Genomic DNA, 16,071 nt, shown 5'->3' with positions numbered 1-16,071 from the left:
GTTTCAATTAAGCCACCTGTAATTACATATTTTAATGGAGGAGGTGACGTGACAGTTAAAATATTTTGATATAATTACATAATTAGTCTATGTTATTTATATATTCTTTCAATTTGATCTTAATTTTAATAAATTAAAATAAATTTAACCTTCAAATCAGGAGGTACCACTACTTTAACAATTAAGAGATTTATTCTTATTCTTTGAGGTTTCAAGTTCGAGCATCACATATATTAGGTATAAAAAAAAGATTAATATCTAGATTTTCATATTTAATAAACTTTTTTTTTTTGTAAATTCAAAAGATAAAATTTATAGTTAGACACTATTATCTATTTAATATGCATGCATGGAAAAAAAGAAGACAAAAGGCGGAAATAAACATGATAGAAACCGCCGTAGCACATCATAAGATTAATCCCCTCGCATATCTCCCTTATTTCCCAGGTTTGTTGGCTGTAGAGATGGGTATACGGACTATCGCCCGTTTAGCCTGCGAGTTTTGACGGTGTAAGTTTAAACAGAACAGTTTAAAAAATTCGTAATCATAAATAGTCTTAAATTCTAAGGCTCGCGGTCCGTACCATTTAACCCACGGGCTAACGACTTACTCGTTTATTGTTTATTGTTTATGTGAAAAAAAGAGAGAAGTTGGGGAGGTAGAAAGAAACGACGGAGAAGGGAAACAAAAAAAATGAGACTATGATTCTTAAAATTTTATAACGGCGTATATATAATATAAGGTACACAAAATAATATATTTTAGGGATTTAGGATAATCATGACAAATTTTAATGTACTAATCGTGTAAGGGCTCCACCAACTTTTGAATTAATGCAATATAATCCTCAAATATAGTTTATTATTTTAATTTTATACTCTAATTTTATGTATATTTTTTTATCACTGTCTCAAGTTTTATATATTATTTGCATATTTACATATTAGGTTATTTTACCTTTTTAATTTAATTATTATATTTATACATGATTTAATATTTTGATTTGTTTTTTTTCTATTTTTTAACGTATATATATATAGTTTTTCTTATGATTAATTATTGGAGCATAATAAACATTTTATGGTTTATTTATATATATATTGATGGCATTAATTATAAATGGTAAATACGTATATAAAAAGATAGAAACCTTTTTGTTTATGTTATCATATTACGTTAACATATGTATAATTAATACGTTCAAACTTTAAAATTGGATATCATCAAATTAAAATGTGAATTGGGTTTCAGATTTCAGTGCACATAAAACGTGAATTGTACTATAGTTAAAATGCACTTAAAACGTGAATTGGACTAAACGTAAATTGTCTTCTGTAAAATATAAAATAAATTTAAAAAAATAATTAAATTAAGTGAGCTACCCGCGGAGCCCGCAAGTATACTCATTAAACCACAAATTTATCAGTCCAAACTAATAAACCCACAATTTAAATAAATTTTATTTTTTAAAACCCGAAACCCGCACGAACCACGGGTTATATGAGTAGCCCGAAGGCCTTAACCCATACACCCTACAAATAGATAATATAATATATAATTGTAATACATGAAAAAAATATTTTATTTTTCTGTTTTGTTACAAAGTTGACATCTCTTCGTTTTCTCTCCGTCTCTTGGCTTGCATTGTCATGGAATTCCTTTCCCTTTCTTCTCTTTTCATATTTATAAACAACAATGTTCATTTTGGGTATTTATGAGAGAAACTGTTTTCTTTTTTCCCATGTGAGTGATTTGCTGAACAGAGGATAGATCACAATTTTGATGGGAAAACACGATGACGGACGCAACGTTTTCCCTATAACCAGTCTCCAAATCGGGTATTTTAAGCATGATCTATGTTGAATTTCACTAAGTTTAAAACTCTGGCTTCACTTACTCGTTTATAATTTTGTTTATGAATAAGATTCTTCATACATTGTCATTTTCCCCTCCAAATTCTGATTATAGGAAAACTAGTAGAATTAATAACGGAACGGATTTATTAGGTTTTCGTGAAAGATTTTAAATGAAAATCTTCCACATGGTCCAAGAGTATTTTTCAATTTATTTGAGGTTTTCTTTTTCGTTATTATCAGCTTTGAGATGATTTTTTTTTTTTGTAATTTGCAAATTATAGGGAAGGGTGACTAAAAATATATGTTTCAATCCAATGGGTTTATATATATTAATCAAACATATGTAATCTTATATTCTTATTGAGCTTAATGACTTCTATATGAACTTTGTCATTTGAACTGTTGTGGAATGTATGATTGCAGAGATTTGCAGTCTTATTTTTCTGATCTTAGCGTTTTCCTAGCCCTTGAAAGCAACAAATTCTACATTTTGGTGGACAACCAACCATGGCTTATGGAGGACATTGGTTCACGGCCAGCTCTCTTGTGGCAATTGATGGTTACCAAGGTTACTGGAAACACCTTTATGTCTTTGAGGGGGGGGGGAATCGTTTTTTCAAGACAAGAAGATTATAATTGAATTTAAGTCTTTTATAATTATGTTCAGTCCAGGTTATCCTTTTGCTATCAACAAAGGTCGTAGGGAGACAAAGGAGGGAAAGGAAGCTTCTTCCAGATCAAATGCTGAAGTTTCCAATAATTTTGAGACATGGTTGTCTTCTTTCATGCTAAAGTATTGTCTAGAACGAAGAAACTGGATACCTCTTTTCTTCTTAGCAGTGACCTGCATAGGACATTGTATGGCTTCATTGTATTTGAAGTCGCATGGTCCAATGTTCGAGGTATTAACTACTACAACGAGCTTCAGGTATTTGCTCTCTCTCTCTCTCTCTCTCTCTCTTTTTTTGTGATTCACCATTGATGTATTTGTATTTGCTATTCAGCATGTTTGTTCTTACTTGCAGACTGATACCTCTCTGGCCATAGAAGCAAAATTCATGCAAAGATGGGAATTTGACAACATTGATCAAGCAGCAAGATGTATGTCTTCATGGTTCTGCGGAACAGGTTCGGAGAAGCTTTGTTTGAAAGAGCACCTGGAATCAACAATTGGTATATTTTTTCCTTCATATTTGAAGACACTAGGATAAAAGTTATGTTTATGATTCTAGACTTGATCAGGATTACCTTTCCATGTTTGAGAAGCCAAACCATGTTTTTTTTTATAGGAATGTAGGCCTCGTTAAAAACCCCCTTCATGATTAATGGAACACTAAGTGTTTTTCAATCAGCGGAAGGAGGAAAAGAGTGCCTTAGGATTCATTAAAAACCACAATATACATAATGTTTAACAACACATAAACACTCCCTTTACATAATCCAACCCAAAGACTACAAAAGCAAATCACAAATGTAAAACTAGCCAATACCATCTTTGGCTAAACTATCAGCCTCAATATTGGCTGACCTAGCAACCCATCTAATAATACCATTCAACTCCCTTAACTTAGTAACAATATCTTTTACTAAATTAGAGTATACACCGGGACAGAGATCAAAATTCTTGACCCACTCTACTGCAAGTTTACTGTCAGATTCAATCAATAAACGTTCCTTCATCTGCTGATGAAACGGCTCAAAAAAAATTAGGCCCCTCTTAACTGCCAACAACTCAATCAGCGCCGGAGGACCTGGACCAGAAGGCTCTTGAAAAGAGCCCATCACCGAGCCATCCTCATCTCTAAGAATTCCCCCAACACCACTCTTCCTCCAATCACCATTCACTGTTGCATCCACATTAAATTTAATAAAACCCTTTGGAGGAGGAGACCAAGACACAATTTCAATGATCGAACACCTTGACTTAGAGCAATAATCCCCAATAGTAGGATCAGAGATGAGAGAGTCTTTTAGAATAGAGACATCCTTGGTATTCGTTATGAACCAGGTCGCCAGCCTACATCTTGCCATAAAAAACAGATCGATCTGATCGAGCCTACCCCCATCAAACACAATGTCATTCCTATATTTCCATATAGTCCATAGCACCACACCCGGAATATATGACCAAATTCTAGAATTAGGGACCAAATGCTCCCAAGCTATCAGAAAACTTTGAGCATTGGCCTGCAAAACCGAACTAACACCCCACAATTTAAAAAATTTCATCCACAATGCCCATGCCACAAGGCAAGTAAAAAATAAATGCAAAGAGGATTCAACCTCTTTTTTACAAAGGGGACATGACACATCTATAACAGCTGAAACTCCTCTCCTTTGTAGTTCCTGTTTTACTGGCAGTCTATGATGCACAACCTGCCACAAAAAGACCTCCACTCTGGGAGGCACCAAACCCCTCCAAATGAATTTCATCCAAAAAGAATCAACTGACAAAACAGGACTGCAAGCTTTGACACTGGTCTTAACAGAATAGATCCCATCCCCGTTTCCTCTCCAAACCCACCCATCAGACAGATCCTTGGACAGAGGTATATTGTGAATTAAGGTCATCAGATCGCAGAATTGAACCAGTTCCCAGTCACTCAAACTCCTTCTCAATTGAACATGCCAACACCAAACTGAGGACTTGAACTCACCAAACTCTTTTAACTTCCCATTTTTATTTACAGACAGAACAAATAATCTGGGGAAGACCTCTTTAAGAGGGGAAACAGTCGCCCAATTATCAGACCAAAAACTGATTCTGTCCCCACTGCCTACTCGAACATCTAACAGACTTCGAAATTTAGCTCCGAACTGGTCATCTTTGAAATGATTATTGACTATCGATTTCCAAATCCAAGAAGAAAAAGCAGGTAGTTTTTCCTTGAAAATCAACAAACTAGGGTCCAGATTATACTTACTGCAAATAACCTTTTTCCACACTGACCCTCTATCATTCGCAAACCTCCAAGACCACTTTCCTAGGAGTGCTCTATTCATGTAATTAAGATCTAGAACTCCTAGACCACCCGCACTTTTTGCAGAGCATACTGTCGACCAGTTTATCCAATGGATCTTTTTAACCTCTGCCCCTCCTCCCCATAGAAAACTGGCCATAATGGAGTTTAGCTTAACAATCACGGAAGAGGGTATTTTAAATAGGGACATGAAATAGGTGGGTAATGAGCATAAAACAGCCTTCAATAACACTAATCTTCATGCCACAGACAGAGTCCTCGCCTTCCAGCTGGCTAGCTTCTTGTTAAATTTCTGCACTATCGGATCCCACAACGCTATAGAATTTCTCTTAGCACCAAGCGGTAATCCCAAATATTCCGAAGGAAAATGTCCCACTACACAACCAATAGTATTAGCCCACTGCAACACCTCTTCCTCACTGATATTAATCCCAAATAATCTACACTTAGTGAGGTTTAATTGCAGTCCTGAAATGACTTCAAAGACCCGTAAGACCCTCTTGACATTTAGAATCTGTGTCTTCGAAGCCATACAGAAGATAATGAGATCATCTGCGAATTGCAAATGTGACAAATTAAGAGCTGTATCATCCTTGCCAACAATCAAACCACTGAACAAGCCCGAAGATACTGCTTTCCGAATCAGTAGATTAAGTAACTCGCCAATGAAATTAAACAGCAATGGTGACAAGGAGCACCCTTGTCTAAGACCTCTAGCCATAGGAAATTCATCCTTAGGAACCCCATTAACTAGCACTGAAACCGAGGCAGTTGACACACATTTCCGAATCCAGCCACACCATTTTAATCCGAATCCCATTCTAACCATAACTTTAAATAAAATATCCCAATCTACCATATCGTAGGCCTTCTTGAAATCCACCTTCAACACACAACCCTTCAATCCTTTCTTCCTCCACAAATCAATACCTTCATTAGCGATGAAAGAACAATCCAAGATTTGTCTACCCTGAGTGAAGGCAAATTGTGAATCACTAACAACATCATCCATGCAACACCTCAACCTTCTCGAAAGGCACTTGGAAAGAATCTTGTACATTCCACCTACTAGGCTAATTGGTCTGAAATCATCTAAACCCCCAATATTAGAGTCCTTTGGAATTAGAGTTATGAACGAATGATTAATGCCATGCTCCCAATCCTTTCCCAAGTAAAAGTTATTGAAAAAATTCATAATATCACCTTTCAATGAAGACCAAAATTTTTTGAAAAAACCCATACTCAGCCCATCCGGACCCGGAGCTTTGTTACTATCACACGAATTCAAGGTTTCCAAAATTTCGCCTTCCGTAAACTCCTTTTCTAGCATAAGACTATGCTCCATTGAAATTCTTGAGAAATTTAACTTAATATCCTCCACTTCCAAGGTAGTGCGGCTATTGAAAGCTTTGAAAAAATGCACTTTGACAGCAGACTTTAACCGGACCGGGTCCCTGATAATAACCCCATCAACACAAATAACATTTAGAGCGTTCCTCCGCCTCCTAATGGAAGCACAAGTGTGAAAAAATTTAGAATTCCGATCACCATCTTTAACCCACTTCTCTCTTGAATTTTGAAACCAAATTTGCTCCTCAATTCTGTAAAGTCTCCAAAGCTCATCCCTCAGTAACTTCAGCTCTGATGAACTATCAATAACTCCTGAAACTCGATTCTTCTGAAAAGAGTTCTCTAGGTGATGGATCTTGTCTTCAATAGCAGAAATCTGTTTACTAGGAAACTGATTCCTATTTCCAGACCAAGTCTTTATAGCAAACTTAGTATTTCTAAGAATGCTCAGAATTCCTGCTTTTTTTCTGACCCTCTTGAACTCATTAATAGACTCTGCAACTTTCTCTTGGAAGTCGTCCTCAGTCATCAAATAGCTAAACAGCCTAAACGGCCTCTTGCCCCAATTGTCTTCCCCACTCTCCAAAATAATAGCATTATGATCAGAAATGGACTTTGTCAACAACGATTGGGTAATATCAGAAAACTTAGAAAGGAAGCTGACATTAACTAGAAACCTATCCAGCCTAATAACAGTGGGGCAATCCCGATTACTGCTCCATGTATAATTCCCCCCTATTAAAGGTAAGTCAATCATCCCCGTTTGCTGAATGAACAGAGTGAAAATATCCATTGAATTTCTATTTTGAGACCTGCCATCCTTCTCCTCCTCTGTTAAGTAAGTATTGAAATCCCCTCCCACACATAAAGGCAAACTGCACCCATTTAAAAACTGTCCCAATTCTTCAAAGAAACTGGCCTTCTCTTCTTCCACAGACGGGCCATAAACATTAATGAACCCACACCTAAATTGATTGAATTTGAACTTCCCAAAAACAGCAATAAACCTCCTATGGATAAACTGATCTTCTAACTCAAAACAACTATCATCCCAACAACTAAATAAGCCTCCTGAAGATCCAACTACTGGAGACACAACGAACCCCTGCAGCTTATTCAACCCACTTCTTCTTAAAAATGAGCTTGGTAAAATCTCAAGTTTTGTCTCTTGGAGAAAAAGAAACATTGGTTTTTTCTCTGAGGATAACTTCTGAACAGCTCTCTGTTTTTCCTTTTTGCCCAGCCCCCTAACATTCCAGGACAAGATAATGAGTTTTGTCATCATATTCAATTATAAAAAATACCAAAGCAATCCCAGAATCCATCTTAGGACTCAGCTAGCCTGACTCAAACCTTTCTCCAAATCCATAATTTTTTGTAGAAAAGCATTCTTCCCTTCCTTGAAAGAAATGCCCAGCATCCTGCTTATCTCCCAAGTAGCAATCGCTTCCTCCAACAGCCCTGAGAATGTTAATGTGGATACTGTAGTCACACTAGCATGGTCTAGAGCATCCCTAGTGAGGGATCTTTTCATTCTCCTGTTAGAGCGCTTGCCTCTTTGATCAACACAAACCCCTTCAGCCAACCCAGCCGCCTCTGAACTTTTAGAATGAAAACCACTTGAGATAGGAAACCTACCCAACTTTAAACTAGAAACCCTTCCTGGCTCATCCAACCAAATTTTTCTTTCTCTGGACCTGCTATAAAATCTCTTATGACTCTTAATTAGCTTTCTCCCAACCGGGACACTCTTCCAAGAAATAGGACTAGCAGAACGAGTTGGCGAACCAGCTCTAAAACATGAAAACTTTAAGCCTTCAGCAGACCCCACTTCACCATCCATACCTGTTGTATCCTTAAAACCCGCCTCAAACCATAAGCCTTGACTGCCTCTGTCTTTGTCTCCATCCCCAGAGCTACTAGTAACATTATGAATTTGCTTTTGATTAGCATTTTCGGGCCCAATGAATTTGACTGCTGGCCCAGCCGGAACTAGTCTCAAGATAGGAGAAAAAGGCTCACTGCTCCTGTCTGAAAGGGCCTGCAAACTGTCTTTATAATCCCCCTTATTTCTTAAACCCAGCCCAGCATAATCTCCCTTTTTACTACTCCCCAAACTGTGACCTTCTGACACAACTTCATTAATGTCTTTCCCTGCCAAGTTTCTTTTTGAAAACTGATTTTCTTCACCTGCTGCACCAACCCCGACAGGAAATCCCTGATCAATCCATAAGTCCACTTTCTGCCGATCTTCCACATCAAGCTGACCTGGACCTGCCATGTCTGACGAACGTATACTATCGTCTTCCTCCTCTGACGACTCTACGACTGTGACTCTATCGTCGGAAAATTTATCCGGCGAGATGCCATGAAAGAAGTTTGAAACCTGGGAAGTAGATCCCAACTTAGAAGTCACCTTATATGATCTTCTATAGGAACCTAGAGTAAACACTTCCGGGACGTCAAAGGGACTTTCCACCCTAAGCAAAATTCTCACCATCGAGAGATCTTCCCTTGTTAGAGTCGAATCCTGGATGACCTCCACTGAACCCCACCTTCCAGCTAACTTCTGTAAGAAATTCTCTTGCCAACATAACAGAGGGACACCGAACAGCTCCACCAAACAATAAGCCATAGGCACTCCACCTTCATTCAACAGCGGTGCCAACCGATCGAACCAGAACCATAACTCCTTACTCTTATTTGACCACGCATCCTTCATCAATTCCTCTGATTTGAACATTATAACACAAGAGTTCCAAACATATCCCCAGCTCGCAATTTGAACTTCAAAACCATCACTAGCCAAACCTTTTTGAACCAACTCCAGCTCAAAGGAATGTTTCACAATACCCGTTAGAGATCTTTTCACCCAACTTGAATTTTCAGTAGGAATATGCATTTCCCAATTATTCTTCTTCTTCTTCATCCCTCTTCCCCTGTCTAGACTTTCGTAACTTTTTCCTATATGCTCTGACTCAGTCTTTTGCGAACTGCACGACACCAAGACATCTTTGTATGATCTATCATCTCTTAATCTGCTCGGAATCACAGCCTTCGAACTTGGATTAGCTTTATCAAATATAACCTTTTCCTGGACACCAACTGAAAGACGAGAAGAACCAGCAACCCTTGGTCTAACACTCTGGTACTTTGCAACTCCAACGTAAATTTTCCTCCCATCTATCCACAACCCGTTAATATTTTCAACCGCATTCCTCATCTCTATTTCATTACCAAACTGAACGAAGGCAAAAGTGAAAGATTTATACTTTGGCCTGTCTAGCCTGACTCAAACCTTTCTCCAAATCCATAATTTTTTGTAGAAAAGCATTCTTCCCTTCCTTGAAAGAAATGCCCAGCATCCTGCTTATCTCCCAAGTAGCAATCGCTTCCTCCAACAGCCCTGAGAATGTTAATGTGGATACTGTAGTCACACTAGCATGGTCTAGAGCATCCCTAGTGAGGGATCTTTTCATTCTCCTGTTAGAGCGCTTGCCTCTTTGATCAACACAAACCCCTTCAGCCAACCCAGCCGCCTCTGAACTTTTAGAATGAAAACCACTTGAGATAGGAAACCTACCCAACTTTAAACTAGAAACCCTTCCTGGCTCATCCAACCAAATTTTTCTTTCTCTGGACCTGCTATAAAAATCTCTTATGACTCTTAATTAGCTTTCTCCCAACCGGGACACTCTTCCAAGAAATAGGACTAGCAGAACGAGTTGGCGAACCAGCTCTAAAACATGAAAACTTTAAGCCTTCAGCAGACCCCACTTCACCATCCATACCTGTTGTATCCTTAAAACCCGCCTCAAACCATAAGCCTTGACTGCCTCTGTCTTTGTCTCCATCCCCAGAGCTACTAGTAACATTATGAATTTGCTTTTGATTAGCATTTTCGGGCCCAATGAATTTGACTGCTGGCCCAGCCGGAACTAGTCTCAAGATAGGAGAAAAAGGCTCACTGCTCCTGTCTGAAAGGGCCTGCAAACTGTCTTTATAATCCCCCTTATTTCTTAAACCCAGCCCAGCATAATCTCCCTTTTTACTACTCCCCAAACTGTGACCTTCTGACACAACTTCATTAATGTCTTTCCCTGCCAAGTTTCTTTTTGAAAACTGATTTTCTTCACCTGCTGCACCAACCCCGACAGGAAATCCCTGATCAATCCATAAGTCCACTTTCTGCCGATCTTCCACATCAAGCTGACCTGGACCTGCCATGTCTGACGAACGTATACTATCGTCTTCCTCCTCTGACGACTCTACGACTGTGACTCTATCGTCGGAAAATTTATCCGGCGAGATGCCATGAAAGAAGTTTGAAACCTGGGAAGTAGATCCCAACTTAGAAGTCACCTTATATGATCTTCTATAGGAACCTAGAGTAAACACTTCCGGGACGTCAAAGGGACTTTCCACCCTAAGCAAAATTCTCACCATCGAGAGATCTTCCCTTGTTAGAGTCGAATCCTGGATGACCTCCACTGAACCCCACCTTCCAGCTAACTTCTGTAAGAAATTCTCTTGCCAACATAACAGAGGGACACCGAACAGCTCCACCAAACAATAAGCCATAGGCACTCCACCTTCATTCAACAGCGGTGCCAACCGATCGAACCAGAACCATAACTCCTTACTCTTATTTGACCACGCATCCTTCATCAATTCCTCTGATTTGAACATTATAACACAAGAGTTCCAAACATATCCCCAGCTCGCAATTTGAACTTCAAAACCATCACTAGCCAAACCTTTTTGAACCAACTCCAGCTCAAAGGAATGTTTCACAATACCCGTTAGAGATCTTTTCACCCAACTTGAATTTTCAGTAGGAATATGCATTTCCCAATTATTCTTCTTCTTCTTCATCCCTCTTCCCCTGTCTAGACTTTCGTAACTTTTTCCTATATGCTCTGACTCAGTCTTTTGCGAACTGCACGACACCAAGACATCTTTGTATGATCTATCATCTCTTAATCTGCTCGGAATCACAGCCTTCGAACTTGGATTAGCTTTATCAAATATAACCTTTTCCTGGACACCAACTGAAAGACGAGAAGAACCAGCAACCCTTGGTCTAACACTCTGGTACTTTGCAACTCCAACGTAAATTTTCCTCCCATCTATCCACAACCCGTTAATATTTTCAACCGCATTCCTCATCTCTATTTCATTACCAAACTGAACGAAGGCAAAAGTGAAAGATTTATACTTTGGCCTGTTCACCACATTTGGTATGAAAATTCTCACCACCTGACCCTGATCGATAAATATGTTTCTTAGCTCACTCCTAGTGACTCTCTTACTCAGGTTGTCAACGAATACAGTCCAACTCCCGCCGGAGGAAGACTGGCCTATTCCTTTTTCTCTCTCTTCTTTCCTGACACTCTCTCTCATCATTGGTTTGCACATCTGTGAATATGAAGACTTCCAAACCATGTTTTAAATCAAGCATTATTACTGCCACTGGTAACCCTTTTAATATCATTATCTATGGTTTTAGCTTCTGTTCTCTTCTTAAATATGTTTTCTAGGGTTTGCAGGTATTTGAATCCGTTATTAAAGTATTAACCTGTATCAAGAACTGTCTACAACCTTGTCTATTATTACTATGTTATGGTAAAATTCTATGTTGAATTGAAATTGTGACTGCTAGTTTTTCTGTTTCTGCTGATGCTTTTGATGGACTGTTTTGGAAGGGGAATGGAGAAGGGGTTTTCAATGTTAAATCATGTGCCAATCTAATTTATTCGGGGAGTTCCGATTCGGAGGAAGCTAATTTTTGGAAATCTATTTTTTGGAGGGGCCTGCTGCCTCCAAGAGTGGAGACTTTTCTTTGGCAAGTTATCTTAAAGAAGCTGGCAGTGAAGACAGCTCTGGTTAAGAGAGGTGTTCAGGGCAGCTCTGGTTAAGAGAGGTGTTCAGGGCATAAATGATTCTCTGTGTCCTTTTTGTAATCTAGAAGAAGTCTTCATCTCATCTATTTTTTTCCTGTTCGGTTGTTTGGCCAATATGGACTAAATTCATGGGCTATTGGAATTTTCAGTCTGTTTTTCATGAAGATGCTAAAAAATTCCTAGTAGCATGGACTAACTTGAAGACCAACTCTCTTATGTGGTCATTTATCCCTGGAGTGGTCTTATGGACAATATGGAAAACTAGGAATTATATAGTGTTTGAAGGAGGGAAGCTTGATCGAGCAGAAATATTCTTTCTAGCAAGGTGCAGGCTTGCTTCATGGTTTCTAGCTAGGGAAACTCAGATTTCTATTTCCAAGGATGCTCTTATTGCCGATCCGTCCTTAGTGGATTCTTGCTCGTCTCATACTAATCGGATTTCAACTAAGTTTCCTTGGTCCCCTCCTCCAAAGGGTTTTATTAAACTTAATGTGGATGCGGCTACTTCTAGTGATTGGAAGAGGAGTGGTTTAGGTGGTGTTCTGAAAGACATTTCTGGTTCGATTCTTGGCTCCTTCAAAGAGTCGGCTGGTCCGGGACCTCCAACTTTGATGGAATTGAAAGCTATTCTAAAGGGGTTATATTATTATGAATCTATTCGCCACAGATTTAAAGAGAGATTGATTATCGAGAGTGATAGTAAGGTGGCAATTGGTTGGGTCAAGGATGTTGGTTCTTGTCCTGTCGTTTATGTTCAAGTTGTTAAGGACATTATTCAAAAGCTTAGTGTTTATGAAGGTCTTATTAGATGGGTTAGTAGGACAGCCAATATAGAGGCGGATATTCTAGCTAAGGCTGGTATTGGTTGAGAATTATGTTCTGTTAAGGGTTGTTTCTTTTTGGCTTTTTATCTCCGGAGGGAGATTAGACTTTGTATTACTTTGTAATGTTTTGAGGTTAATGAATTCCTAGGGCACTCTTTTCCTCCTTCCGCTGATTAAGGAACTATTTTCAAGTTCCATTAATCATGAAGGGGGTTTTTAGTGAGGCCTACTATTCCTATCAAAAAAAATTTGTGACTGCTAGAATTTTAATTTTCACTCCAGTTACTTTTTTCAAAACATTGGCCTCCGTTATTTGTCGCTTGAAGGTTTGACAAGGCTTTATTTTTTATGAAAAACTTTATAGAACGTGCAGACTCTGAAACTTGGCAGGCACATAAGCATGTGGCTCTAGTTTGCCTTTGTTGGTGCTAACTATTTTTTCTTATAACAGTGTGCTAGAAACGGGTGTGGACACTAGGAACAAGTCATCCTTGTGCTCATGTGTTTCCAATGCTGTGCTCTTTCATTTGACAGCTAATTTAGTCAAACCTGCAAATACTCATCTCTTAAACGTGATTAAATAGTCATCTCCAGTTATTCTGGCTTAACCTGATAAATTTTGTTTTTAGAAATGACCATGAACCTGTAAGTTTTCTGCTTCATTGTTGAAAAAATGCTTTGAGATTTAAACCTGTAAATCGATTTTTCATCTGAATACGTATGTGTATGGTTTATTAATATGTTCAACGCTATCCTATTCCTATAATTGGCTTATACAGTAGGTGCTAAATTGTTTCATTCCGCTTGCAATTGAGGTGTTGTGCCCTCAGGTCTCTTACATGCTGGATTCTGGAACCAACACAATAAACATTGATTTGCTCATATCCAGCTGCATCCTTTATGCCTTTGTCTGATGTAGCAAGTACTTTTTCCCTGTGAAGTTATGATTACGCATGTTCACTGTGATATGTACAAAATTTGTTTGGAAAATGGTCAAATAAATTACTGGATGCCTTTAATTTGTTGCCTGTATATCAATCTCAGTATATACCATGATTTATATTACATGCTGTGGTCTTTCATTTGACAGCTAATTCAGTCAATCCACTGCATGTTGATTTTGTTGTTCACCACAGCATACTTTTATCTCAATGACAAATTTGCTGGCTGTTATGGTAATAAATTTGGTTTATTTTCAGGAGAGGTCTTCTATGATGTCGAAGAAGATTTTCCAATGCTGATCACTTTTGATGATGACTATGATGATGGTTGTTTCAGCATTGAGGATAGTTTCTCCCATGATCGTTGTGACAATCTCGAGATTTGCTCTGCAACTATGGACTTGGAAACTTTTGAGCCATACCCCTCTGCTCCTATTGGGCTCTATAATAGAAGGAAAGGCACTAAGGCAATTATTACTGGAGTTGACGTCTATTGTGATGAAACCCAAAGTGAAGCCAAAAATTCATTAGACGACTCCGATGAAACTGCAGTCAAAGCTACAGAGTATAGGGACGTTCTTATTTTGTTCAGGTTTGATGATAGGGATCTCCCATTTAAACTAAAGCAAATAATAACACCTGACCTGAGGTTACTTCGTTTGTTAGAGGCTGGTCTCCCATCTTGGGCCCTTTTTCTTCAATCATATCCTGGCTTTTGCCATATCTATCGCCCATGGATGTGCCCTCTGGCCAGAGCTCTATATGTTTTGATTTCAATCATTACTGTTCTAATAGGATTTTTTGACCTATACAAAAATGTCCCTCTTCTTAAGGCAGCTGCGTCTCATTTATGTGGACCACTTCTTGATTGGATTGAGAACTGGGAGATGGTAACGAGGATCAAGTACTTGGGAACTATGCTATTTCTTCAAAACTTTGAGAAGGCCATGCACTGGTTATGGGTGGTTTTGCGTGCTAGTCGGTCATTTTTCTCTTTTCTTAATCTACCATTGGCAGGACCACTTATGGAACTTCTGGAATTCCTCTTTCCAATTTGGAATATATTTAGTGAAGTAATAGAAAGCATGTTTTCGATCATATGTATTGTGATTGGTTTTGTCTACAGTTTACTGGATGATTTCATGGATGTTGTACTAATGCCTATATGGTTCATTATCTCAGTTCTCAGTAACATTGGTAGGTCATCAGATGATTGAAATTCTATTGATTCAGTTCGTTAATTTTGTTCATTCTTATATTCATGCACCTGCAGCAACTTCCGTCCTGTATCCCATGTTTTTGATTGTTTGGGAAATGCTGTATGCCCCGATCCGCCTGGTCCTTGCATTAGCCAGTTCTTTGGCCAATATGTGTGCCTTCATCATTGATTTTGTTGGAGATATATGGGAGTTTTTAAGTAGCATGATAGAGGTTGCTTCAGAAGCGGAAGCAACAGTGCACAGCGCTCAGGAAGTTTCAATGTGGCGTTCACTTTGGAGTGACCTCTTATCCCAGGTTAAAATATATATATAATTGTCCTCATAAATATGTCTTTCCTTTATGTTTCTTTTTACATATTTTGTCTTGCCATCTTTTCAGATATTCCGCGCTCTCAGAAGTATATTATATGGTTTTGCGGCTTTCTTTGACGCTTGCAACCGGCATCGCCTCAGGTGTCACATTTTAACTTAATATAATTACTTTTTTGGTCCTGTCTTATAGATTTAACTACAGATGCAAGCACATGCACTTGCATACAGGATGCACATAAAGTATACAGGCATTTGCCTGATATGTGCCAATCATTGCTCCTCTTCTCAAATGATGTTTTCAACTAACATTTACTAGTAACTATGCAAGTTTCATTGCTCCTCTTGTCAAATGATGTTTTCTTTTTTGAACTGAGCATATCATAGTTGCATGATCTTTTTGGTGCAATGGTGTACAGCATTTATAATCACGTACTGGGTTTTATTCAAAGACAACCTGCCCATGGAGTCCCGAGATCACGAGTCTCAGATCCGGGACGTAATAAATCAACAGATGGACATCAATATCTGGTAAGCAATCATATGCTTGATCCTCGTGGAGTCCCTTTTCCTTATTATGGATTTATGTTTTGGCAGACAGAGGCGAGCAGGAGTCCAAAGTAAATGGAGTCTTATCTCATTGTGATGACTTTTTAACTTGCACTTCCATACGGATAGGTTAGAGC

At 38.5% G+C, this 16,071-nt stretch overlaps 1 protein-coding gene across 1 annotated transcript; it reads left to right on the top strand.

The window, feature by feature from the left end:
* The first annotated feature begins 2,626 nt into the window (after positions 1 to 2,626).
* Positions 2,627 to 16,071, top strand: LOC120204287. Its single transcript, XM_039204390.1, has 7 exons — positions 2,627 to 2,785; positions 2,883 to 3,030; positions 14,115 to 15,053; positions 15,130 to 15,371; positions 15,456 to 15,529; positions 15,805 to 15,916; positions 15,983 to 16,071. The coding sequence occupies exons 1-7, from the start codon at positions 2,627 to 2,629 to the stop codon at positions 16,007 to 16,009; spliced, it is 1,701 nt and encodes a 566-aa protein (XP_039060321.1). The 3' UTR covers positions 16,010 to 16,071.

The sequence above is a fragment of the Hibiscus syriacus genome, unplaced genomic scaffold, assembly GCF_006381635.1.
Source record: "Hibiscus syriacus cultivar Baekdansim isolate YM2019G1 unplaced genomic scaffold, ASM638163v2 tig00010550_pilon, whole genome shotgun sequence".
Classification (NCBI taxonomy): domain Eukaryota; kingdom Viridiplantae; phylum Streptophyta; class Magnoliopsida; order Malvales; family Malvaceae; genus Hibiscus; species Hibiscus syriacus.
This window is presented reverse-complemented; position numbering and strand designations above follow the sequence as displayed.

Excerpts from the sequence above, each read along its gene's own strand:
- LOC120204287 (XM_039204390.1), top strand. The coding sequence starts at position 2,627 with ATGGTTGTCTTCTTTCATGCTAAAGTATTGTCTAGAACGAAGAAACTG. Across the intron at positions 15,530-15,804 it reads TGCAACCGGCATCGCCTCAG|CATTTATAATCACGTACTGG; the intron begins GTGTCACATTTT and ends AATGGTGTACAG. Across the intron at positions 15,917-15,982 it reads CAGATGGACATCAATATCTG|ACAGAGGCGAGCAGGAGTCC; the intron begins GTAAGCAATCAT and ends ATGTTTTGGCAG.